The 26,841-nt window shown below is 52.0% G+C and overlaps 1 protein-coding gene across 1 annotated transcript in view; it reads left to right on the top strand.

Moving 5' to 3' along the window:
• Window positions 1-26,160, top strand: part of mtor (mechanistic target of rapamycin kinase) — a 77,381-nt gene extending 51,221 nt beyond the window's left edge. Inside the window, exons 33-58 of the mRNA XM_067239326.1 lie at window positions 1,611-1,688; window positions 2,277-2,384; window positions 4,840-4,965; window positions 6,717-6,848; window positions 8,355-8,470; window positions 11,635-11,752; window positions 12,728-12,925; window positions 13,976-14,076; window positions 14,391-14,487; window positions 14,734-14,832; window positions 15,078-15,200; window positions 15,502-15,684; window positions 16,026-16,160; window positions 18,259-18,433; window positions 19,396-19,531; window positions 19,676-19,823; window positions 21,968-22,090; window positions 22,579-22,661; window positions 22,957-23,029; window positions 23,116-23,190; window positions 23,781-23,916; window positions 24,246-24,311; window positions 24,437-24,517; window positions 24,765-24,845; window positions 24,924-25,029; window positions 25,430-26,160. Of these exons, the coding sequence (XP_067095427.1) occupies window positions 1,611-1,688; window positions 2,277-2,384; window positions 4,840-4,965; window positions 6,717-6,848; window positions 8,355-8,470; window positions 11,635-11,752; window positions 12,728-12,925; window positions 13,976-14,076; window positions 14,391-14,487; window positions 14,734-14,832; window positions 15,078-15,200; window positions 15,502-15,684; window positions 16,026-16,160; window positions 18,259-18,433; window positions 19,396-19,531; window positions 19,676-19,823; window positions 21,968-22,090; window positions 22,579-22,661; window positions 22,957-23,029; window positions 23,116-23,190; window positions 23,781-23,916; window positions 24,246-24,311; window positions 24,437-24,517; window positions 24,765-24,845; window positions 24,924-25,029; window positions 25,430-25,445 (2,913 nt within the window). The 3' untranslated portion in view covers window positions 25,446-26,160. The remainder of the gene's footprint in view (window positions 1-1,610; window positions 1,689-2,276; window positions 2,385-4,839; window positions 4,966-6,716; window positions 6,849-8,354; window positions 8,471-11,634; window positions 11,753-12,727; window positions 12,926-13,975; window positions 14,077-14,390; window positions 14,488-14,733; window positions 14,833-15,077; window positions 15,201-15,501; window positions 15,685-16,025; window positions 16,161-18,258; window positions 18,434-19,395; window positions 19,532-19,675; window positions 19,824-21,967; window positions 22,091-22,578; window positions 22,662-22,956; window positions 23,030-23,115; window positions 23,191-23,780; window positions 23,917-24,245; window positions 24,312-24,436; window positions 24,518-24,764; window positions 24,846-24,923; window positions 25,030-25,429) is intronic.
• Window positions 26,161-26,841: the final 681 nt, after the last annotated feature.

Here is a 26,841-nt window from a genome sequence, read left to right as displayed (position 1 = left end):
CATGGCATTTATCAGGAGTCAACTAGACAAGACTTCAATTGAATGTGCAGCACAGTGAGCCTTGAGTAAACAGACCCTTAGTTGACTCGGATCATAAAGAACCAGCCTCATTGTCACCTCGTCTCAGAGACCTCCCCCCCCAAAGCCCCCCCCCTCCTCCCTTCCCCGTGTTGTGAATGCCTGTTGGGTGTTTTGGCACGCAATCACTCCCCCCTCCAAAAAAGTAATTGCTCAAGGCCTGCTGAAACAGCTGTGTCCGCCCTGACCCTCCCGCCCCGCTGCCTAGCCTCCTCTCCGTCCTCCCTTATCTGGTCCCGGGCCTAATTACAGTCTGCTAAATCCTGCCTGTCTGGCTGCCTCACTGTCTGCCTTCCTGTCTACCTGTCTGTCTGTGTCTGTCGGTATGCCTGGCTGTTTGTCTGTCTGTTTGTCTACCTGCCTAGCTGCCTGCCCTCCTACCTTGCTGACTATCTGCCTGTCTACCTTATTGCCTGTCTACCTACTTGCCTGCCTGTCTTTCTGCCTGCCTGTCTGGATGTTTCCACAGAGCTGCTTCTTTCTGTTTTCCATCTTTCTACACTCTCTCTTCTCTTTTTTTTTAGGTTAATATCTGCCTCCTCGTTTGGGTTGCTGTTTGCAAAGAACATAAAAGGGATCTGGAAAGCTTTGTCAAACAGTAATCAACAATCCAGGCAGTTCTGGTAACCCGCCTGCTCAGACGAAGGGCTGCTGTCTGTCTCGTATGCAGCACCTGGCACAGGGAGAGGCTGTTTGTGTACACAAACACCCCAGTGTTAACACGGCTCGTTTAATCAAAGCAGTCCATCGTGCCAGCGTTGGCAGTTCTGAGCTGTAGTAAGTAGGGGGTGCGTTCCCCAGCGTGTTCATGCTGCCTGGGTTTGATCCGGGCCTTACATTTACATTTAGTCATTTAGCAGACGCTCTTATCCAGAGCGACTTACAGTAAGTACAGGGACATCCCCCCCCGAAGCAAGTAGGGTGAAGTGCCTTGCCCAAGGACACAACGTCATTTGGCACGGCTGGGAATCGAACTGGCAACCTTCAGATTACTAGCCCGACTCCCTCACCGCTCAGCCATCTGACTTCATGTGAGCCGAGCTCAATTCCCTTCTTGTTGCGGAGGTGCCAGGAGCTGATGAGGTTAGGATTAGGAGGGTTATGAGTTCTGGTCGCTGCTTCACTGTACGGTCTGGGTTCCAGACTCGTTTTCTTCCCATTTCACTCCTCTTTATTTTCACAGAGTGTTTGAGAGGGTAGGAGAGGGTTTGAGAGGGTAGGTGAGGGTAGGAGAGGGTTTGAGAGGTTAGGAGAGTGTTTGAGAGGTTAGGAGAGTGTTTGAGAGGTTAGGAGAGTGTTTGAGAGGTTAGGAGAGGGTAGGAGAGGGTTTGAGAGGGTAGGTGAGAAGGTGAGACGATTTTGTTCCTGACATGCTCATTCGTCAGCCCTCAAATGTCTTATCAAGTGGCTGTCAGAAACTGCACTTGGTCGTGTTTGTTTTTACTGTTAACTTGACGGTCCTGACTTGACTGTCCTGGCTTTTGCTTGGAAAACGTAATAATGAACGTGTGTGTGTGTGTTTTGTGTTCCAGTGTATCGACAAGGCCAGGGACCTGCTGGATGCTGAGCTGACGGCCATGGCTGGAGAGAGCTACAGCCGAGCTTACGGGGTAGGTCTCTCTCCTCTGGTCTCTCTTCTGTCTATAATATTCATATTCAGTGTTAATTCATTCTAATATTTATATTCATAAAATAATTTAATTTGACCAGATTAATTGCAGTTTGGGTCCTTACCGTGAACTCCACATGACTGAACTGTATTTTCCTCATCCATTTCTGTTGAATTATATAATAACATTGCCAGATGACAGTTGGAACAGCATCACAGGAGCCGATCTCATACAGATGTTGTCTGATAACAAAAAAAACTAGCATTAACATAAGGTCTGACACTGATATCAGTAGGATAAAGGAAAGAGGAAATTGCTTGGCTCCCTCTATAGCAGCCCTTCTGCCTGTCTGCACCTAAACCATGACCTTAACAATGTGATATTTAGAAATTGACCGCAGATAAAAATTTATTATAAAAAAACGGATTTATAGAGAATGTCATCATAGAGTATGAATGTGTTGCTGGTTCATTTTGAGTGCCTTCAGTCTTATGGAACGGTTATCACATACTGTAGTTAGGATTTGAAATGACTGTGTACGAATGTGTTGTGTGTGTGCGTGTTCCTGTGCGTGTATGTGTTTTGCAGGCCATGGTGTCATGCCAGATGCTGTCAGAGCTGGAGGAGGTGATTCAGTACAAGCTGGTCCCAGAGAGGAGGGACATCATCCGAGAGACCTGGTGGGAGAGACTGCAGGTGACTACACACACACACGTACACGCACACACACACACACACACACACACAGTACACACACTCACACAGCACACGCACACACAGTACACACACACACACACAGCACACAAAGTACACACGCACACACAGTACACACACACACACAGCACACGCACACACACGCTCTAAGGAGTTATGTGTTAGAGGGGAGCAGACCCCAGTCCAGAAGACACACTGCTTTTACTAATAGCTTCTTTTCAATGTTATTTGTTGCTGACTAATGGGGCCAAGGAGTCAGGTGGCTGAGCGATTAGGGAGTCGGGCTAGTAATCTGAAGGTTACCGGTTCGATTCCTGGCCGTGTAAAATGACGTTGTGTCCTTGGGCAAGGCACTTCACCCTACTTGCCTCGGGGGGAATGTCCCTGTACTTACTGTAAGTCGCTCTGGATAAGAGCGTCTGCTAAATGACTAAATGTAAATGTAAGTTTCAAAAAGATTCAGCTGCAGGAGATTAGTTTCTTCTTTCTTCTGAGGCTAATATTGTTTCTTTACTTATTTATAAAGCCCTGTATCAACCCTAAGGTCCGGTGTCTAGCATCCAAACCTCAAGCGTTGCCAAGCGCCCAGAGCCCAATCCTCCGGAAGGCTGGATTGTGATTAGAGTGATTATGACAGTTAATGACATCAGCGGAGGCAGAGTGAGAGCGACATGAAGATGAGCACATTAACCACCTCTGGTCGGAACACACAGGCTCCACCGCAAAGCTCTCGCAACCAAATACAAATGCTGGCCCGTCAAGAAATTACCGTAGTTACAGTTGACAGTATGAATCCCTGTTTGTCTTACCCCTGGTTTTACCGGTGCCGTAGCTGTGACTGGAGTGGCTTAGGGAGTTTGCCTTAGCGTGTTGTTGCTACCAAAAGGCCAAAACATGACACCGGGAGGGTGGGGAGGTGAGGAGGGCATGAGGAGGAGGGCATGGTAAACGGTTGAGACCTGAAGCCGTTCCTTGCGTGCGACGGCATCGCCTCCAGACATGCCTGATACCCAGCGTGACATTCTAATGGTCTCTCTCCTGTCTCTCTCCTGTCTCTTCGGGCATTCCAGACCCTCCGTGCTAGTTCAGGTGTTCGACTCTCTGAAGCATCGAGCCAAAAAAAACTCTCCACGCCCGTTGCCTAGGCAACAACCCAACAAGGCGGTTGTTGACGTTTTCCTCGGGACTGTCATGTGTCTCTCCTGAGGGGTGCATGGGCCCTAAAGGTGCCCCCCTCCCCAACACACACACACCCTCACTCTCTATGTTGTCAAAACCTCCTTGATCAACTTGACTTGTTCCATTCATAAAAGCTGTGGAGGGTTTGTGGGAAGAGGTGGTTGGATCTAGAGGCTCTCCCTGAACAAACACCGGGGCCTGATGGCAGCTCCAGACCTCAGCACGCTGGCTGGTTGGCCGGCCGGCTGGCTGGCTGGCAGGGATCCCTAGTCTGTGATTTATTGGCGGCTAATTTGACACATCTGTCAAGGACTCACCACATCTCGTTCTCTCTCCCTCTCACTTTCTCTCTAACTCCGTCCTATACTCTCACACTCTTTTTCCATCTCCCTCTCTCCCCCCCGCTCCACTCTGTTTCTCTATCTCCCCCTCTCCCGTCTGTCAAAAGGCTGGAATGAATCAGTGAGTTTTAGGAACCTGCATCACCACATAGCGTGTGTATTCACCATTTAGCATCCCTGTGGTCCTCTTCAGCTCCTTCATACAGACACACAGCGCCTGTGATCAACGTTATGTGACTGTGTGTGTGTGTGTGTGTGTGTGTGTGTGTGTGTGTGTGAGAGAGAGAGACTGTGTGAGAATGTGCGACTGTGTGTGTGTGTGTGAGAGACAGAGACAGACAGAGACAGACAGAGACAGACAGAGACAGACAGAGACAGACAGAGACAGACAGAGACAGACAGAGACAGAGAGAGACAGAGAGAGACAGAGAGAGAACATCCTGGCGTCCCACAGGTATTTCCAGCAGCATCTGTCTCCCTTCTCTGTTTGCTCACATGTTGGTCTCCCCGTGAGACTGTTCTGGTTACAGAACGAAGGGCAGGAGACAGACGTGTGTTGCTGTGCTGTGTTGACAGAGTGTTCTACTGTTCACCCCTCCTCCTACCCCTCCTCCTCCCTCCTCCCTCCCTCCTCCCACCCCTCCTCCTCCCTCCCTCCTCCCACCCCCCCTCCTCCCTCCCACCCCCCCTCCTCCCTCCCTCCTCCCACCCCTCCTCCTCCCTCCCTCCCTCCTCCAACCCCTCCTCCTCCCACCCCTCCTCCTCCCTCCCTCCCTCCTCCAACCCCTCCTCCTCCCACCCCTCCTCCTCCCTCCCTCCCTCCTCCCACCCCCCCTCCTTCCTCCTCTCACCCCTCCTCCCTCCTCTCACCCCTCCTCCCTCCCCTCCTCCTCCCTCCTCCTCCCTCCCTCCTCCAGGGTTGCCAGCGCGTGGTGGAGGACTGGCAGAAGATCCTGATGGTGCGCTCCCTGGTCATTAACCCCCACGAGGACATGAGGACCTGGCTGAAGTACGCCAGCCTCTGTGGCAAGAGTGGACGCCTGGTGAGTACGCACGTCGCTCCGGCAACACGCTGCCTCGTCATGACGACGTGTCGAACGTCCAGGGGCCTTGCTTTCACTGGACATGGAGTGGGACATGTACCACACACTTTAAAAAACTGCAAATCTAAAAATAAATAAATACATAAAAACACTTTTTATTAAGAAAAACATATTTAACATATTTTTATTGTTATAAAAAAAAAAAAAGCTTTCTCACCCACTTCTGAAAACAAACCTACACCCCTGTGCACATCTCCTGGTGGTCAGTACATCAGTTAATACTCTGCCTCGTTCATTACAGTTAGAAAGGCATGGTCGTGTAGCCTAGGCATGTGTGAGATGGATATAAACTTACCCAAACACATGGATATGTGATTGACCCCACAAACTACACTTTCAGACAGCAAGGAAACAAGGTTGACTTTTATAAATAAGCCTCTTGTCAAATCAAGCTTAATTCAGTTTGCTGTGACAATGAAGAAAATGGAAATCAAACCAGGGGAAAAAAAGCTTTTCTGAAATCACTGATGGATGTAATGTAAGTCTCCCAATCACTTTGTTTAGAAACCCTACCTTAAATCTGTTCAATAAAAGTGTCACAATTTTTCCTTCTCTGCTCTACTGTTTTTCCAGGTGATTGTACTAGATTGCAGGCAGCACACCAAATTACCACACACACACACACACAATTCTTCCAGTGACATCCGGTATGATGTCATTCACAGAGAGCTGTGCCTGGCTCCTGACCATGCAGATCAAACACAGGCGTGGGGGTGGGGGTGATGAAGGGAAAACCAGGAGGTAGATGACTGAACAGGGGCAAGAATGACCACACTGTTGCATAAAACACTCTCCCTGGGGGGGGAACGCAATCTCAGGTCTCCACACACGTACACACACACACACGTACTTATGCACACACACACACACACACACACCCCCTCTGTAGCTCTAATTGAGTTGTTTATTTGCCATGTGCTCCAGCAGGCTGGTGTTCGTTACGGAGGCTTGTTAAGGGACAGGATCACCGTGGAGACCTTCAGGGGCCAACACTTCTTCAACCATTTAACCCTCTGACACTGTGTTCTCCCCCCCTTCCCTCCTACCTCCTCTCTCTCCTCCCCCCCTCTCCTCTCCCCCCCCCCTTCCCTCCTACCTCCTCTCTCTCCTCCCCCCCTCTCCTCTCCCCCCCCCTTCCCTCCTACCTCCTACCTCCTCTCTCTCCTCCCCCCCTCTCCTATCCCCCCCCCCTTCCCTCCTACCTCCTCTCTCTCCTCCCCCCCTCTCCTCTCCCCCCCTTCCCTCCTACCTCCTCTCTCTCCTCCCCCCCTCTCCTCTCCCCACCCCCCTTCCCTCCTACCTCCTCTCTCTCCTCCCCCCCTCTCCTCTCCCCCCCCCTTCCCTCCTACCTCCTACCTCCTCTCTCTCCTCCCCCCCTCTCCTCTCCCCCCCTTCCCTCCTACCTCCTCTCTCTCCTCCCCCCCCTCTCCTCTCCCCCCCTTCCCTCCTACCTCCTCTCTCTCCTCCCCCCCTCTCCTCTCTCCCCCCCCTTCCCTCCTACCTCCTCTCTCTCCTCCCCCCCCCCCTTCCCTCCTCTCTCCTCTCTCTCCTCCCCCCCTCTCCCTCCCTCCTCTCTCTCCTCCCCCCCTCTCCTCTCCCCCCCCCCCTTTCCTCCTATCTCCTCCCCCATCTCCTCTCCCCCCCCCTCTCCTCTCCCCCCCCTCTCCTCTCTCTCTCCTCCCCCCTTCCAGGCCCTGGCACACAAGACCCTGGTGCTGCTCCTGGGAGTGGACCCCTCCAAGCAGCTGGACCACCCGCTGCCCACGGCCCACCCCCACGTCACCTACGCCTACATGAAGTACATGTGGAAGAGCACCCGCAAGGTGAGGGCATCGGGGGTTGGGAGAGGGTACGGGAGGGGAGGAGTGGGGAGAGGAGAAGGAGGAGAGGGGAGGTCTGTGATGCCACACCTGGTTCCTGGTACAGTAGTTGGTCCTGTGGCAGGTTTGTTTTGGTCTTTTTTGTGCATCTTCTTCACAAAACGCTGGTGAAGGGAAGGGTAGGCCAGAGAGGAGCAGACTGGAATGCGCTCTTGTGAAACTCTTGCGGAGGCTGACGTGTGAGGATGGGTTTTTCCTGGAGAACACTCCGAGGAATAATGTGCAGTAGTGAAGAATGTCTCATCATTCCAACCACAGGGGAACAGCAGGGGAACTCATTCACTCCACCCCACACCTCTGTCAGTACACACACTCTCTCACACACACACACACACACACACGTTTTGTCACACACACTCTTCCCCCCTGCCCCCCCGGCGTGTGTCTCATTAGTGAAGTGTTAGAGCCTGTTGTGATGGAGAGGTTACGTAAGTGTGATCCTCGCACGCCCGCCCGCTGTCTGCCACGGGGCCAGCTGCAGGAGCAGCGCCACTCACCAGGCAGGAATCTTAATGACACACACACACAGTCTCTCACACACACACACAGTCTCTCACACACACACACAGTCTCTCTCACACACACACAGTCTCTCACACACACACACACAGTCTCTCTCACACACACACACACAGTCTCTCACACACACACACAGTCTCTCTCACACACACACAGTCTCTCTCTCACACACACACACACAGTCTCTCACACACACACAGTCTCTCTCACACACACACAGTCTCTCACACACACACACACACAGTCTCTCTCTCACACACACACACACACACACAGTCTCTCACACACACACATTCTCACACACACACACACACAGTCTCTCACATACACACACACACACACACATTCTCTCACACACACACACTCACTCACACACTATACACCAGACTAGACCCATTTCTCATAAGTATAGCTCTGTTAGACAAGGTTCAAAGATCAAGTTTGCAGGTTCAAATCCCCTTTTTTGGATAAAAGTGTCTACTAAATGAAGATGGAAATTGTGCACTCAGATATCTTGAAGGATTACGAAGGGTGGAATATAATAAAGTTAAAATTCTTAAAGAATAATTTTTATCAGATTTATGGATATTGGATCGGCCTGTTGGGGAACTGTAATTAAATCTCAGCTGTTGAGCAGGATTAATTTGATTACCTTCAAAAATCCTAATCGATTTGGGATTTATTCTATTAAATCAAGTTAAAACGATTCGACTCCCATCTCAAGTTTAATGGAACGGGATATGGAAATAGATTTAAACGCTGATCTATTTCGCAGGGGTCAACAGAATTTCATCACGCTAGATATACATACAAGAAAAACATTGATTCTCCGACACGTAGAGCTGGTATTGTCCTCGCTCTGTCTCGATGATGTCCTCCTGTCTCTCTCTCTCCGTCTCCATGACGACCTCCTGCCCCTCCCCTCCTCAGATCGATGCGTTCCAGCACATGCAGCACTTTGTGCAGGGCATGCAGCAGCAGGCCCAGCATGCCATCGCTGCAGAGGACCAGCAGCACAAGCAGGAGCTGCACAAGCTCATGGCCAGGTCAGCACCCCTTACACACACACACAGACACCTGCATGCACGCAAACATGAACACACACTGTCTGTCTCTAAGGCAACATGTTATCCAGCATCTGATAGGCCTTTTAGAAATGTCTCGACTGTCGACTTTACTTTCAGTCACCAAACAACATTTCAAATCGTTTGACTATTCATCCAAAATGCAACATTTGGGTTTTATCATGTACCAGATGGGTCTGTGAACGTTTTGGTCTTGGCTGAAAGCAGCTCTTTGGAGAAGCTGAAATTGCTGTGTAGTAACGTTTCAGGCTCTTTATGTGCCCTGAGAGGTAAGGTAACTCCCCACCTCAGTCCTCGCTGTATCGAAGGCTGTGTGTGTCTGACAGCATCTTGGACTGGAACAGTCAGCGTAATCCAGATTGTTGGTGTGGAGGAACCGAGTGGCCTCAGGGGGTCAGCCAGGTTCTCCGCTCTCGTGCTCAGAACACCAGAGGTCAGGCGCAGAACGAAGCGTTTCTTTGGTTCCTATGACCTGACTTGCAGCGGCGGTTCACTCGTTTACTGGCATCTCTCTCTCTCTCTTTCATCAAACACCAGCCAAGCGCTCTCTTCAGCCCTCCAGGCAGCAGGCCGTCAAGCTGCTTCTCTCCAACCCACAGTTAGCGTGATCCTCTCGGGTACAGGGGCCAGGTGGGTTCCCTCCCCCCCCTCCCCCCAACCTGGCATCCTGCTCCTGTTCCGGCACCCGTGTCTTGACCTCCACCTGGGCGTGGCCCTGCAGTACCCGTTCACGCCCCGGCCTCTCCTGCTGTGCTCCTGCAGGACTGTCTGCTTGGCACCGTGCGTCTGTCCAGAGAGTTTGGACTGAGCATCGAAAGCAGAAGTAGAGATTTGAGGATGGGAATATCCTTCCCCGAGTTATTCAAAATGGCTTCCCCTAGACATCAGAGCCCGAGGATGTTGTTGCTCTGCGGGCCGTGACAGAAGAATCCCTGAAGCGGAGCCTCCTCCTCCTCCTTCTTTGTGAAATGGTAAATGGACTGCATTTATATAGCGCTTTTCTACCTTAGTAGCACTCAAAGCGCTTTACAATGTTTGCCTCTCATTAACCCATTCATACTCTCACTCACACGTACCGACGGCAGCGAGCTGCCATGCCAGGCTCCGGCCTGCCCGTCGGGAGCAACTTGGGGTTCAGAGTCTTGCTCAAGGATACTTCGGCACATGACCTAGGAGGAGTCGGGGATCGAACCGTCAACCTTGCGATTAACATATGACCTTCTCTACCTCCTGAGCCACAGCCGCCCTCTTCGTGGGCCTTCAGGACTTCACATGACGACCCAGAGGGGGATCCCAGTCCTCCGAGGGGCCGGTCCGTCTGTGAGGGAGCGGTGTGCTGCTCCCAGAGCTGGAGCGGGAGGCTGTGCAGGGTTTCACCCTGGACAAACAACAAGCAAGAGGCCACAAGCACTCGTGTTTTCTTTATGCCAGGAGAGAGAACCTCACACTTAGTCAGAGACGACATACAGTTAAACCTACTGTAAAGACACTCATCATTGGGAAACACACACACACACATCCGGACATACACACCCTCACACCTCATAATTCATGTGAGGCCACAAGCAAGCATGGCACCAGGAACGATGTTTTCCTGTCTTGAGACAGGAGGTTGTGTTGTCCCAGGAATGCTTGCCGGGGACAACACCTGTACGGTCTTAGCTGGTCCCCGGGGCCCAGGCGTGATGACACGCTTTCCTGAAAACAGGTTGGGAGCGTGGAATGGTGCACACCTGGTCTGCACTCTGTCTGTGTCTCTCTCTCTCTCTCTCTCTCTCTCTCTCTCTCTGTCTCTCGCACACACACACAAACATGCACACACACACACAGACACAAACGAACAGACTCATACACGTGTACACACACGTGTACACACACACACGTGTCCTGCCATCTTCCCAAAGAATGCATTGTCATTTCAGGGTTTTATCTACTGTGTTTGCACAGACGAGCTGTTTGGAAGGCCAACAGTGATAGGCTCAGAGCGTGTGCCGTTTGGAAGGCCAACAGTGATAGGCTCAGAGCGTGTGCCGTTTGGAAGGCCAACAGTGATAGGCTCAGAGCGTGTGCCGTTTGGAAGGCCAACAGTGATAGGCTCAGAGCGTGTGCCGTCAACGCCAGCTTGTCACTCTGCACCGCTGCCTCCGCACATAGAAAAGCTTTCAACGGGGATGACGTCACCTTAATGGCTGATTTATTAGGAGTGCTCTAGAAATAGCAGAAGCTGTAGTACAAGAGGAGGCTGATGGATGAGACGGACGACAGTCCCTCAACGATTCTCGTCACGTCGTGTTCTAATCCGGTTACGTGTTCTGGCGCAGGTAAATCAAACACGGCTAGTTTGATTTGAGCGTTTTTGCCCTGAAGAGCTGGTGTCTGTGAGAGTGATGGGGGGGAGCTCAGAGCATCTGGAGGGAGACCACAAGGCACTGCTCCCAGACCAGAAGAATTCTCCAATTATTGACTTTGTGACACTCCCCTCTTTTGAGTGATCCCAGAACCTTTCATTGGCTAAATGCACGGCTGCCTTCTGCTCATGGTGCTTTACTGTAAGTGTCCTATGTGAACGCCACGTCCATTTAATACTCTGTCCTGCAGTGGGTTTGGATACCTGGGCCAAGTCCCCTCTCGACAAGCCGTGACAGTCAGCGGAGTGTTGAGATTTGTCTCCCTGGACGCTGGACAGCAGAACGCTGTCTTCTGCGAAACTAGGAATTGAATTCATGTGTTATTTTTTACTAGAGAGTGTACCACAGACCTGGGCTTAAGGCCTAGACGGCTGTGTCGGAGAGAACGCACGAGGAACCTATTCATCTTAACAGCAAAACAAGCCCAAGGCTCGCCGCGAGAAGGCCTCTCTCCCTGCTGTCGTGCTGGGGCTGTTGACATCAGTGTTTATCATGGTTGCCCTCCGTGATTTATCAAAGCTCTAATGCAACCGCTAATCTGTTGACCAAGACCTTGGTGTCTCTCTCTCCGTCCCCTTCTCGCCTTCCCTACCTCTTACACAACCTCCCCCTCTTTTCCTCTCTGCCTCCGTCTCATCCAACCTCTCCCCCTCCCCAACTCTTTCCCAACTTCCGACCTCTCACTGAACCTCTCCATCCCTCCCTCCCTCCCCCCAGGTGTTTCCTGAAGCTGGGAGAGTGGCAGCTGAGTCTGCAGGGCATCAACGAGAGCACCATCCCCAAGGTGCTGCAGTACTACAGCCACTCCACCGAGCATGACCGCAACTGGTACAAGGTCAGTCCCTCCAACACTCTCCCTGTCACCACTCATCCTCCCTCCCTGCCCATGTAGAGAACCAGGGCTTCGTCCCTGCCTTGCTGTCGTGTCTGTGAACACCAAATCCGTAGTGTTGTACAGCCTGAAGTGATTGAAGTTGGATTTGGTCAGGCTGCATAAATAAAACCTTTCAGCGCTACCTGTGTGAAGTGAATCATCACTTCTCAAAGCATCACATTCAAGTGTTCTTTCCACTGGTGCGTCAAAGATAAGTGTTGACTTGAAAGGAACCGGCGGGGCCTAACCAGTGATGACCATGCCCAGGCTGTAGGCCACTCTTAACTGAGCGCTCGCTCTATCAAGATCTGTTCCTTCCCTTTCACCCCTTGGCTTTCGTTTGCCAATTACATAATTACATAAGCTTTGTTCAGATCCAGAAAAACATTCTAACCTAATCCCCCCCAGGGACATTTACCCGCTCCTCGTGATGACGGACATTCAGACAACTCACCTGATCTCCATAATCTTCCACCTTGTCCCCCTCCACCCCCCTTCCTTCCTTCCTCTCCCCCCAATCCCCACTCCCTCCTCCTCCCCCCTGTCCCTCCTCTCCCCCCCTCCTCCTCCCCCTCCCCTCCTCCCCCCTGTCCCTCCTCCCCCTCCCCTCGTCCCCCCTGTCCTCCCTCCCCCCCTCCTCCTCCTCCCCCCCTCCCTCCTCCTCCCCTCCTCCCCCCTGTCCCTCCTCTCACCCCTCCTCCCCCCTCCCCTCCTCTCCCCCTCCCCTCCTCCCCCCTGTCCTCCTCTCCTCCCTCCCCTCCTCCCCCTGTCCTCCTCCCCTCCTCCCTCCTCCTCCCCTCCTCCCCCCTGTCCCTCCTCTCACCCCTCCTCCCCTCCTCCCTCCTCTCCCCCTCCCCTCCTCCCCCCTGTCCTCCTCTCCTCCCTCCCCTCCTCCCCCTGTCCTCCTCTCCCCCTCCCCTCCTCCCTCCGGTCCAGGCCTGGCACGCCTGGGCGGTGATGAACTTTGAGGCGGTGCTCCACTACAAGCACCAGAACCAGGGCCGCGACGACAAGAAGAAGCATCGCCACGCCAGCGGGACCAGCGCCACCAGCGAGGCGTCCAACAGCGACAGCGAGGTGGACAGCACCGATCACAGCCCCGTGCCCTCCCCCGGGCAGAAGAAGGCCAGCGAGGTGAGGAGGGCTGCTGCACACACACACACACTTTCAGATACACTCACATACACACACACACACACACTTGGGCTTGTGTGAGGTCACACTAAACACACACACACACACTTTCATATGCACTCACATACACACACACACACACACTTGGGCTTGTGTGAGGTCACACTAAACACACACACACACACTTTCATATACACACACACACACACACACACACACTGAGGCTTGTGTGAGGTCACACTAAACACCCACACTGTCTCAATGTTCCATGCCGCCACCTGTCCAAAGGAAAATTGAACCAGGTTCTGTCAAACGTACAAAGACTCACACATACACGCACACTCAGCCAGAACATTAGAGGCTAGCCTCTCTCTTTCACACAGACACACACACACAAATCCTTACAATACTGACCAAGAACTGCCATAATAAATGGCCCCAGTTCAAGACATTGTACAGATTCTTCATTAACATCTTGGAGAGGAGAAGTGACAAACTGATTTCACACGTACTAAGACTGCCAAAGAGAACTGACATTCCATTAGGCCGAGCCACATCCACTCAGCATCAGAGGGACTTCAGTCATGCTGAGGCATCAGTAGGCATTCAGACGTTGTACGCCATCACAGAAGAACCTAATATTATAAATCATACTGGAAACAATTTTTTAAAACTTTTTATTAGGTTTTCTTTTAAAGAACACTGAGAAACAAAAGCCAATCATTTACATTTAGTCATTTAGCAGACGCTCTTATCCAGAGCGACTTACAGTAAGTACAGGGACATTCCCCCGAGGCAAGTAGGGTGAAGTGCCTTGCCCAAGGACACAACGTCAGTTGGCATGACCGGGAATCGAACTGGAAACCTTCGGATTACTAGCCCGATTCCCTCACCGCTCAGCCACCTGACTCCCAATCAGACACAAAACACACTTTAAAGGACATTAACAACAGGGGGAGAATCCATCTATTAAATTAACAGCTACATCTTCATATACAAATATATATATACATATATATATCTCTTCTCCCCCGTCTGCCTGTCCCTCAGGACCTGTCTAAGACCCTGCTGATGTACACGGTTCCTGCTGTCCAGGGCTTCTTCCGGTCCATCTCCCTGTCCCGGGGCAACAACCTGCAGGACACCCTCAGGTGAGCAGCAGGTTGGGCCGCCTGGGCCTCACCACAGGGGGGACCTGGGGGAGGTGCGAGGGTGGGAAAGGGAGACCTCTGGTGGAAGGAAAGCTCACTGCATGCCCCGGACGTGCCGGTGAAGCGTGGGGAGCTACTCTGAGGGTGGACAGGGTGAATGTTCCGAGAAGGGAGCTCGTTGTTTTGAGTTGTTAGAGTCGCTGACTGGTTTGTCTTCCTCCAGGGTTCTGACTGTGGTTTTTACTCCTCCAGGGTTCTGACTCTGTGGTTTTTACTCCTCCAGGGTTCTGACTCTGTGGTTTTTACTCCTCCAGGGTTCTGACTCTGTGGTTTGATTACGGGCACTGGCCCGAGGTGAACGAGGCGCTGGTGGAGGGCATCAAGACCATCCAGATAGACACCTGGCTGCAGGTGAGCACCACTCTCTCCCCTCCCTCCCTGCCCTCCCTCCCTGCCCTGCCCTGTCTCCCTCCCTCTCTCCCTCCCTCCCTGCCTCCCTGCCCTGCCTTCCTCCCTGCCCTGTGTACTCCCTGGAGCCCAGAGAGGGGACCCCTGCAGTAGCCCATGAGTCCTCTCACCCCAGGGAAACAAAACCTTCAATCCCAAAACATCCACAGGTTAACCTTTGACCCCGCGCCCCTAACCCCGCCCCTACAGGTGATCCCTCAGCTGATCGCTCGGATTGACACGCCCCGCGCTCTGGTGGGCCGTCTCATCCACCAGCTGCTCACCGACATTGGACGCTACCACCCCCAGGTACCCCACCCCACACACCTCACCTGCTGTTACACAGGATGCAGACAGGATGCAGACAGGATGCAGACAGGATGGAGACAGGATGGAGACAGGATGCAGACAGGATGCAGACAGGATGCAGACAGGATGCAGACAGGATGCAGACAGGATGCAGACAGGATGCAGACAGGATGGAGACAGGATGGAGACAGGATGGAGACGGGATGTCGATCCCTTGTTGATTGGCTGATTGTGTTGTTCCGCAGGCTCTGATCTATCCTCTGACCGTGGCATCCAAGTCCACCACCACCGCCCGCCACAACGCTGCCAACAAGATCCTCAAGAACATGTGTGAGCACTGCAACGCTCTGGTGCAGCAGGCCATCATGGTGAGAACACACACACACAGATATGACATGCACATACACACATACACACACATGCATATGACATGCACACACACACATGCACACACACACATACACACACACAGATATGACATGCACACACACACATACACACACACACACGCATATGACATGCACACACACACACATGCACACACACAGATATGACATGCACACATACACACGAATATGACATGCACACACACACACACATTCAGAACCACACAGAAGCGCACGCTCCGACACACACACACATCTCCCGGCTAACCCGCGTGCCCTCCAGGTGAGCGAGGAGCTGATCCGCGTGGCCATCCTGTGGCACGAGATGTGGCACGAGGGCCTGGAGGAGGCGTCCCGCCTCTACTTCGGGGAGAGGAACGTGAAGGGCATGTTCGCTGTGCTGGAGCCCCTCCACGCCATGATGGAGAGGGGACCGCAGACGCTCAAGGAGACCTCCTTCAACCAGGTACGCTGGCCCGGGGGCCACGCTGTCCAAGGGAGCTCTGCTTTTCAGGGAGGGATCCAGAGTTGTGGTTCCTGTTGATGTGGTTGATGTGTCAGGGAGTCAGGTGGCTGAGCGGTTAGGGAATCGGGCTAGTAATCACAAGGTCGCTGGTTCGATTCCCGGCCGTGCCAAAATGACGTTGTGTCCTTGGGCAAGGCACTTCACCCTACTTGCCTTAGGGGGAATGTCCCTGTACTTACTGTAAGTCGCTCTGGATAAGAGCGTCTGCTAAATGACTAAATGTAATTTAATGATGTGCTGTCATTCTCGTGGATGAGTTGCCATTCTTGTTGTTGTTGCAGACGTACGGGCGGGACCTGATGGAGGCCCAGGACTGGTGCAGGAAGTACATGCGCTCTGGTAACGTGAAGGACCTGACCCAGGCCTGGGACCTGTACTACCACGTCTTCAGACGCATCTCCAAGCAGCTGCCACAGGTCTGGGAGCACTCTCACACACACACTCTCTATTCTCTCTCTAAAACACGCACTCCCTCTCTCACACACACACGCACACAGACACACATGATGCATGCATACTCACAAACACACCACACTGATGTGTCTGTCTCATATCCTCCATATCCTCCTGTGTGGCAGTGGGCTCCTCCTGTGTGGCAGTGGGCTCCTCCTGTGTGGCAGTGGGCTCCTCCTGTGTGGCAGTGGGCTCCTCCTGTGTGGCAGTGGGCTCCTCCTGTGTGTACAGTGGGCTCCTCCTGTGTGTACAGTGGGCTCCTCCTGTGTGGCAGTGGGCTCCTCCTGTGTGGCAGTGGGCTCCTCCTGTGTGGCAGTGGGCTCCTCCTGTGTGTACAGTGGGCTCCTCCTGTGTGGCAGTGGGCTCCTCCTGTGTGTACAGTGGGCTCCTCCTGTGTGGCAGTGGGCTCCTCCTGTGTGGCAGTGGGCTCCTCCTGTGTGTACAGTGGGCTCCTCCTGTGTGGCAGTGGGCTCCTCCTGTGTGGCAGTGGGCTCCTCCTGTGTGGCAGTGGGCTCCTCCTGTGTGTACAGTGGGCTCGTCCTGTGTGGCAGTGGGCTCCTCCTGTGTGTACAGTGGGCTCCTCCTGTGTGTACAGTGGGCTCCTCCTGTGTGTACAGTGGGCTCCTCCTGTGTGGCAGTGGGCTCCTCCTGTGTGGCAGTGGGCTCCTCCTGTGTGGCAGTGGGCTCCTCCTGTGTGTACAGTGGGCTCGTCCTGTGTGTACAGTGGGCTCGTCCTGTGTGGCAGTGGGCTCGTCCTGTGTGTACAGTGGGCTCCTCCTGTGTGTACAGTGTGTGCATTCCTGTCTCTCAGCAGCTGCGGAGACGTGCATGTTTCCCCTGCTGCTCAGGCGTACCTGCCCAGGCGTACCTGCCCAGGCGTACCTGCCCAGGCGTACCTGCCCAGGCGTACCTGCCCAGGCGTACCTGCCCAGGTGTGGCAGGACAGAGGAGCTGATTCACCTGGGTCACATCCCGATCCATAACCAGAGTGATTCACTAACGATAGACGTGATGATTCATGTCCAATAGTTTTCCGTCACTCGGAGTAGCACGTATGTGTCCTACAGTGCCAAGAACAGCGTTGTAGAGACCTCACTGTAGAGACCTCACTGTAGAGACCTCACTGTAGAGACCTCACTGTAGAGACCTCACTGTAGAGACTTTGTTAGCGTTGTAGAGACCTCACTGAAGAGACTTTGTTAGCGTTGTAGAGACCTCACTATAGAGACATTGTTACAGCGTTGTGGAGGCCAGAGAGACAGCACTGCCAGAAAGAAACAGAGACTCCTTTCTTAGGCTGTATTTGCACAGGTGATTTCCTGGAGGAAGGTTATTTTCAAAGGGAGGCCTGCGCTATGAGAGAGAGTCGTGAGAGAAAGCATCAAACTGGCAGTGATGGAGAGACTGAGAGATGGATGGATGGAGAGACTGAGAGATGGATGGATGGAGAGACTGAGAGATGGATGGATGGAGAGACTGAGAGATGGATGGATGGATGGATGGAGAGACTGAGAGATGGATGGATGGAGAGACTGAGAGATGGATGGATGGAGAGAGAGACTGAGAGATGGATGGATGGAGAGACTGAGAGATGGATGGATGGAGAGACTGAGAGATGGATGGAGAGAGAGACTGAGAGATGGATGGATGGAGAGACTGAGAGATGGATGGATGGATGGAGAGACTGAGAGATGGATGGATGGAGAGACTGAGAGATGGATGGATGGAGAGACTGACAGATGGATGGATGGAGAGACTGAGAGATGGCTGGATGGAGAGACTGAGAGATGGCTGGATGGAGAGACTGAGAGATGGATGGAGGCTGAAGGAGGAAGAGTGACAGAGGGTCATGGCACTGTGAAACACTTTTCCCTTTATGCACACACACACACACACACACACACTGAACACTGTCACCTTCCATCTGTGACTCACCGCCTCTCACACAGATACACACATGCCCTCCTGATGTCGCTTTCACACACACACACACACACTGCCCTCTGTACAGCTACATGGATACAAATCTCTAACGTGTGTGTGTGTGTGTGTGTGTCCCAGCTGACGTCTCTGGAGCTGCAGTACGTGTCTCCTAAGCTGCTGATGTGTCGAGACCTGGAGCTGGCTGTGCCCGGCACCTACGACCCCAACCAGCCCATCATCCGCATCCAGTCCATCGCCCCTTCCCTGCAGGTCATCACCTCCAAACAGCGGCCCCGCAAGCTCACCATCATGGGTAAGCCCTCCGCCTCCACCGTCCTGGTCACCTGGCTGCTCCTGCCAACTAGCCAGGATTTACATTTAGTCATTTATCAGACGCTCTTATCCAGAGCGACTTACAGTAAGTACAGGGACATACCCCCCGAGGCAAGTAGGGTGAAGTGCCTTGCCCAGACACAACGTCAGTTGGCATGACCGGGAATCGAACTGGCAAACTTCGGATTAATAGCCCGATTCCCTAACCGCTCAGCCAACAGGATTTATTTATGTTTGTTTTTTTATCGTTGTTTTAGTCTTCTGTACTTATGCCTGGACGTAGCACGATCTAAGATACTGTTTCCTTGATAGGAGAGATGCCTACCGTAAATATCAGTTCATCACAAAAAAAACATTTATATAATTGTATTTAAGGGGAATTAGACGTATTCTTTTTGTAGCAGTATTAGCCTCCGTGCTAGCCTAGACGCTAGACCCTTCAAACCTTAAAACATCACCAGTACACACACCCACACACTATTGATATAAATAACTTTGGGGAAATGGACAACAGACTTTGTCTCCTAGCAACACACACACACTTGTCTCCATGGTTCCCCCCTGTGTACACGGTGTCCCTGGGTGTCTCCTTATGTAACATCTGGCTCAGTCGGGACGTTTGAGTGGGAACTCGGATCACTTCCGTGGTTCTAGCGGGTCCACTGAGTATTAGCTAACTAGCCCACCAGACATTATTCACTGTCTGCTGGAAACAGAGCCGTTTCTGAAATTCATTAAAACGTACCCAGACTTTTTCCTCCTGAGATGTTCCCCGTTCGAAAAAACAGTGGTTGATAAATTACATATGGCATTTTAATTACATGCTGAATGGCTTTCGGGAATAACTTGGCTACATTCTGACGACGTTGTCGCGGCAGCATCAGAGGTGTTGGGTGTTGTGATGTTGGGTGTTGTGATGCAGTGTGTTGGCGCCCCCTGCAGGCAGTAACGGGCACGAGTTCATGTTCCTGCTGAAGGGTCACGAGGACCTGAGGCAGGATGAGAGGGTGATGCAGCTGTTCGGTCTGGTCAACACCCTGCTAGCCAACGACCCGGCCTCCCTACGCAAGAACCTCAGGTAGACCTGGGGGGGCTGCTGGACACACACACACTCCCATACGCCAACACACTCTGTCTCATACACTCACACACACAAACACAAACAGATACTCTGTTCCATACACTCACACATAGTAAGAACACATTTCTATTTGTGTGGCAGCATCCAGAGGTACGCGGTGATTCCTCTGTCCACAAACTCTGGTCTGATTGGCTGGGTGCCTCACTGTGACACGCTCCACGCCCTCATCAGAGACTACCGGGAGAAGAAGAAGATCCTGCTCAACATAGAGCACCGCATCATGCTCCGGGTAGGAACCCCTCTACACTGAACCCCTCTACACTGAACCAGATGTGATGTGATGTGTCTCCCTGTGGTCTGCAGATGTGATGTGTCTCCCTGTGGTCTGCAGATGTGATGTGATGTGTGTGTCTCCCTGTGGTCGACAGATGTGATGTGATGTGTCTCCCTGTGGTCTGCAGATGTGATGTGATGTGTCTCCCTGTGGTCTGCAGATGTGATGTGATGTGTCTCCCTGTGGTCGACAGATGTGATGTGTCTCCCTGTGGTCTGCAGATGTGATGTGATGTGTCTCCCTGTGGTCTGCAGATGTGATGTGTGTGTCTCCCTGTGGTCTGCAGATGTGATGTGATGTGTGTGTCTCCCTGTGGTCGACAGATGTGATGTGATGTGTCTCCCTGTGGTCTGCAGATGTGATGTGTCTCCCTGTGGTCTGCAGATGTGATGTGTGTGTCTCCCTGTGGTCTGCAGATGTGATGTGATGTGTGTGTCTCCCTGTGGTCGACAGATGTAATGTGATGTGTCTCCCTGTGGTCTGCAGATGTGATGTGTCTCCCTGTGGTCTGCAGATGTGATGTGATGTGTCTCCCTGTGGTCTGCAGATGTGATGTGATGTGTCTCCCTGTGGTCGACAGATGTGATGTGTCTCCCTGTGGTCTGCAGATGTGATGTGATGTGTCTCCCTGTGGTCTGCAGATGTAATGTGTGTGTCTCCCTGTGGTCTGCAGATGAGATGTGATGTGTGTGTCTCCCTGTGGTCGACAGATGTGATGTGATGTCTCCCTGTGGTCTGCAGATGTGATGTGATGTGTCTCCCTGTGGTCTGCAGATGTGATGTGATGTGTCTCCCTGTGGTCTGCAGATGTAATGTGTGTGTCTCCCTGTGGTCTGCAGATGAGATGTGATGTGTGTGTCTCCCTGTGGTCGACAGATGTGATGTGATGTGTCTCCCTGTGGTCTGCAGATGTGATGTGATGTGTCTCCCTGTGGTCTGCAGATGTGATGTGATGTGTCTCCCTGTGGTCTGCAGATGTGATGTGTCTCCCTGTGGTCTGCAGATGTGATGTGATGTGTCTCCCTGTGGTCTGCAGATGTGATGTGATGTGTCTCCCTGTGGTCGACAGATGTGATGTGTCTCCCTGTGGTCTGCAGATGTGATGTGATGTGTCTCCCTGTGGTCTGCAGATGTAATGTGTGTGTCTCCCTGTGGTCTGCAGATGAGATGTGATGTGTGTGTCTCCCTGTGGTCGACAGATGTGATGTGATGTCTCCCTGTGGTCTGCAGATGTGATGTGATGTGTCTCCCTGTGGTCTGCAGATGTGATGTGATGTGTCTCCCTGTGGTCTGCAGATGTAATGTGTGTGTCTCCCTGTGGTCTGCAGATGAGATGTGATGTGTGTGTCTCCCTGTGGTCTGCAGATGTGATGTGATGTGTCTCCCTGTGGTCTGCAGATGTGATGTGATGTGTCTCCCTGTGGTCTGCAGATGTGATGTGATGTGTCTCCCTGTGGTCTGCAGATGTGATGTGTCTCCCTGTGGTCTGCAGATGTGATGTGATGTGTCTCCCTGTGGTCTGCAGATGTGATGTGATGTGTCTCCCTGTGGTCTGCAGATGTGATGTGTCTCCCTGTGGTCTGCAGATGTGATGTGTCTCCCTGTGGTCTGCAGATGTGATGTGTCTCCCTGTGGTCTGCAGATGTGATGTGTCTCCCTGTGGTCTGCAGATGTGATGTGTGTGTCTCCCTGTGGTCTGCAGATGTGATGTGATGTGTCTCCCTGTGGTCTGCAGATGTGATGTGATGTGTCTCCCTGTGGTCTGCAGATGTGATGTGATGTGTGTGTCTCCCTGTGGTCTGCAGATGTGATGTGATGTGTGTGTCTCCCTGTGGTCTGCAGATGTGATGTGATGTGTCTCCCTGTGGTCTGCAGATGTGATGTGATGTGTGTGTCTCCCTGTGGTCTGCAGATGTGATGTGATGTGTGTGTCTCCCTGTGGTCTGCAGATGTGAGGTGATGTGATGTGTCTCCCTGTGGTCTGCAGATGTGATGTGATGTGTGTGTCTCCCTGTGGTCTGCAGATGTGAGGTGATGTGTGTGTCTCCCTGTGGTCTGCAGATGTGAGGTGATGTGATGTGTCTCCCTGTGGTCTGCAGATGGCTCCAGACTACGACCACCTGACTCTGATGGAGAAGGTGGAGGTGTTTGAACATGCGGTCAACAACACGGCTGGAGACGACCTGGCCAAGCTGCTGTGGCTGAAGAGCCCCAGCTCTGAGGTACACCCTGTCACACTCACCCTGTCACACTCACCCTGTCACACGCACCCTGTCACACGCACCCTGTCACACGCACCCTGTCACACGCACCCTGTCACACACACCCTGTCACACGCACCCTGTCAGACCTGTCTGGAGGTGACGCTCTCTCTCACACACACACACACACATGCCTAGAGGTGATGCAAACACACACACACACATGCCTAGAGGTGATGCAAACACACACGCACACACACCTGCATAGAAGTGATGCAGATACACACACACACCTGCCTAGAGGTGAATTGGATGGCAGCTCTCCAGTCCTGCTACCTCTGCATGTTCTCATTCTAACCTCAGATTAGGACAAAACGAGTTTATTCATGAATCATCCAGCTGTAAGGGCCTGCAGGAAGGAAGCTCTGCCAGAACAGGGTTTCAGCCGTGCGTTACATATGAGATCTAACAGAAATATGTAACAGTGAGACAATGTCATCCTTCTGTAGGTGTGGTTTGACAGGAGGACCAATTACACGCGCTCCCTGGCTGTGATGTCGATGGTGGGCTACATCCTGGGATTGGGTGACAGGTGAGCCCCTCCACCAATAACAGCTCAGGAACTAAATGCTGAGTATAGTTAAGCGGTAGGGGTGGGAAGCTTTTGGTACCTCGGATGGATTCTTGGGGTCACGATTCGATTAAAAATCGTTTCACGAATTTTTTTTAACCAAAAGATTTTTTATTTTGATTCAATCGATGTTTTCCCCCATCCCTATTAAGCAGTAACTCACTGCTTAATAGGGGTGCTGCTCTCATCAGGGCTCCAGTCGTTCTGGTTCTCCTTCTGGTTCTCTCATTCTGGTTCAATCCTTCCCTCTACACAGACATCCATCTAATTTGATGTTGGATCGACTGAGTGGCAAAATCCTCCACATTGACTTTGGGGACTGCTTTGAGGTGAGAGAAATGTCCATTTACTCCTGCTCGATAGCTATCTGGAAAAGTTACGTCAACTATTTGTAAATGCCGGCACCTCCTCCCAGGTGGCCATGACCAGAGAGAAGTTTCCTGAGAAGATCCCCTTCAGGCTGACCAGGATGCTGACCAACGCCATGGAGGTGGGGTCGCTGTTTAGCCCGTTAAAGCGTCAGGTGTCAGGTGGGCGTCAGGGGAGTCAGGTGGCTGAGCGGTGAGGGAATCGGGCTAGTAATCCGAAGGTTGCCAGTTCGATTCCCGGTCATGCCAACTGACGTTGTGTCCTTGGGCAAGGCACTTCACCCTACTTGCCTCGGGGGAATGTCCCTGTACTTACTGTAAGTCGCTCTGGATAAGAGCGTCTGCTAAATGGCTAAATGTAAATGTAAAGCCATTTTATTATGAAACTACTGTAGCCTGGCTAGCATTGAAACTCTACTCTGTGTGTGTGTCTGTCTTCACATGTGAATGTGTCTATCTCTGCGTGTGTTTGTGCGTGCGTGTGTGTGTTTGCGTGTGTGTGTTTGCCTGCGTGCGTGTGTTTGCCTGCGTGCGTGTGTTTGCCTGCGTGCGTGTGTTTGCCTGCGTGCGTGTGTTTACCTGCGTGCGTGTGTTTGCCTGCGTGCGTGTGTTTGCCTGCGTGCGTGTGTTTGCCTGCGTGCGTGTGTTTGCCTGCGTGTGTGTGTTTGCCTGCGTGTGTGTGTTTGCCTGCGTGTGTGTGTGTGTGCCCCAGGTGACAGGTCTGGACGGTAACTACCGGATCACGTGTCACACGGTGATGGAGGTGCTGAGGGAACACAGGGACAGCGTCATGGCGGTCCTGGAGGCCTTCGTCTACGACCCGCTGCTCAACTGGAGGCTGATGGACAGTAAGACTTCGCCAACAGCCCTCGCCAACAGCCTCCGCACACTTCTGACCACCTCTGCCCAGTCTAACCCTGCTATAACTCATCTCTACACAATCTTTTTGTCTAACCCTGCTATAATTCATCTGTACACAATCTTTTTGTCTAAAACTGCTATAACCACGTTTGTACGGTCTCACCCTAACTCTCTCACCCTGCCATAACTCATCTCTACACAGTTGCTAAAGGTGGGTTCAAACAGATGGTGACCTGTAACCCACCCTCCTACTATTTACCAGACATGACAGGGCTGTAGGAAGTGTTCCAACATGTGTCTCCTGTGTTGTCCACAGCGAACACCAAGGGAAACAAGCGCTCCAGGACCAGGACTGACTCCTACACCGCCGGACAGTCCGTCGGTCAGTTTCTGTTTGTGTCGTGGTGGTGGTTTTAATCACAGGCCGATGATTTCGACGTTAGATCGGTTGGAAGCTCGTCTTTTCTGAAGCCACCTGCATGTGTCTTGTGCTGATGTCTTGTGCAGAGGCCCTGGATGGGATAGACCTTGGAGAGGCCACGCTCAAGAAACCGGGAACCACCGTGCCCGAATCCATCCACTCCTTCAGTGAGTCCTGTCTCTGACATCCTCTCTAGTACCTCCTCATGCCTGACATCCTCTCAAGCGGCATCTTTCCTCTCGTTACCATGGCTGGACTCACGAAACGATGCAGAAACATCTTTGCGATAGAGTAGAAATTCCTGCAGTCCTTTTTCTTTTCCGGGGGGGGGGGAAGCATAGAGTGGCATCAGATAAACAGTCATTGTTGCCGCCGGCCAGGTTGTGTCAGCAGTGTGTGTTTGTGTCCCTGCAGTTGGAGACGGCCTCGTGCAGCCCGAAGCCCTCAACAAGAAGGCCATCCAGATCATTAACCGGGTCCGAGACAAACTCACCGGTACGTTCCGCGTCGCACCCTTCCCCAGCAGCCAATAAGATGCTGTGCTGACGGGGGTTCTAATGCGTTCTGTTCCAGGGCGAGACTTCTCACACGACGAGACCCTGGATGTCCCCACCCAGGTGGAGCTTCTGATCAAGCAGGCCACCTCTCACGAGAACCTGTGTCAGTGCTACATCGGATGGTCAGTACGGGTGGAGCTGCCTCGCACTGCCTGGGGGCTGGTTCTCTGTCTCCCTTTGTCTGTTTCCTTTGTTGTTTTCGAAATAAACGCTAAGAAAAAACACTGTTGGGTTCGGAGCAACCCAACCTTCTTTTATTATTCATCTCTGAATTCAACTGTTATTTTCTTGTTTCTTTCATAAACCCCACAGTTTCCCCAGCTGGTTCAGCACTCAGCTGTCGCCATGGGAGATAGATACCTTGTTAATTACTGAACTACATTCACAAAAACTTGTACTGGCAAGAAAGGAAGGGGTCTGGAGCTGAAGCTTTCTCTCCTGCTCATATGAGACATGTTTTGATCTGCAGGGGGGTCGTGTTTGTTAGTGAGCTTCTTCACTGATCTTGTTTTTCCTCTCCAGGTGTCCATTCTGGTAGACAAGCTGTGATGGAGGTCCAGCTCATGATGGCTTCCTAATGCAGTTGCCTGGGCACGTTGTCCTGCTATGAAAGCACCCAGTGGCTATACTGGTACTGTACGGTTCTGAACAGAAGAGGAGAGGGATCCTACCGTGCTGTTGTAGAAGAAACCATCGCATTGAGGGTTGGGTTTCTCAGTCTATATTTTTTTTTTTTTTTAGATGGGAGAGGAAGGGGGGGGGGGGGGTGGGGAGAGGGTGTATGTTGAGTACGCAAGCTTGGTTTTTATCAAACCGATTTGGTGTGAATAATGAAATGAGCACCAGTTTCCAAGTAATTGCTCCACCAAGCGTCCACACATCGTTTGTCATCAAGCTGCTTGGCAGTCCTGCGAGCTACTGAGGCTTCAGACGCCACAGCCTGGGAGAGAGGGACGTGCCACCTTGGTTTTTAATGCCGTTCTCTTTTGCTTCAGCTTTCTACAGCTGCCATACTAATGACAAGTGAAGACCGGCCGTTTCCTACTTGTTGCACACTGTATGTACGCTTCATAGAGGCCACTAGTGTTTAGCGTGTATTACTGTGACACTTTGAATAACAGGCTGTGTGCTTTTTACTAACTTGAGCATCATTGGAGGATGTCGGTGACTGAAAGTGAACGACCAGAGGGGTGTTCCATTCGAAACGTTGATAAGTAACGGCATTTGAATGCCAATAAAACTGTGTAAAGATCTCTGGCTGCTTGTTTTGTGTACGGTGCCTGCACAGTACTGTTCGTTTTGGTGTTTGTGATGTGTGTGTGTGTGTTTACTGGAGCAGGTGTATCCTACCCTGTCGGTTTCTAAAACGGGCACCAAGACTTGTGCCTTTTCCAATACAAAGAATAAGAGGTGAGCTGAGATGGTGGTGATCCTTGAACGCCCACCCCCAGAGGGCACTGTGTCTCTAATAAAGGGACCCGTTCTCCACATCGAGGCTTCAGGCACGATGCACGGCTCCTGACCTATTTCATATTTGCTGCTAACGCGTTGAATTAGTTTTTCAAGCAAATCATCAGACACCTGTCACCTGTAGACGATTAAATAAACACCAGTTCAACAGTAAGGGATGAAAAAATTCATATTGTTTCATCTGGTGGCTGAATTTAAGTAAACGGCAAGAAAACAGTGTTGTTTCCTTGTTGCTGCGGGTCAAGTCTGGGTACAATAGAAGTTGCGATTGCACAAACAAGAACTCATTGCTATTCGCAGACACTAGCAGTCGGCTGCTCAATTTATTTCTTTATTTGTTTCCCTGTTCTCCTCTGAAGGTTAATTACTTATAGATAGTTAAGGATTACTGGGCAACAAAAAGCCTCAAATTGATCTCTTCCCTGTTGTGCACACCCCTGCAATGTCACGCATTTACACATCGG

This window comes from Osmerus mordax, chromosome 7 (assembly GCF_038355195.1).
Source record: "Osmerus mordax isolate fOsmMor3 chromosome 7, fOsmMor3.pri, whole genome shotgun sequence".
In the NCBI taxonomy this organism is placed as follows: domain Eukaryota; kingdom Metazoa; phylum Chordata; class Actinopteri; order Osmeriformes; family Osmeridae; genus Osmerus; species Osmerus mordax.
Note: the sequence above shows the minus strand (reverse complement) of the source record. Positions and strands in the feature narration are given on the sequence as shown.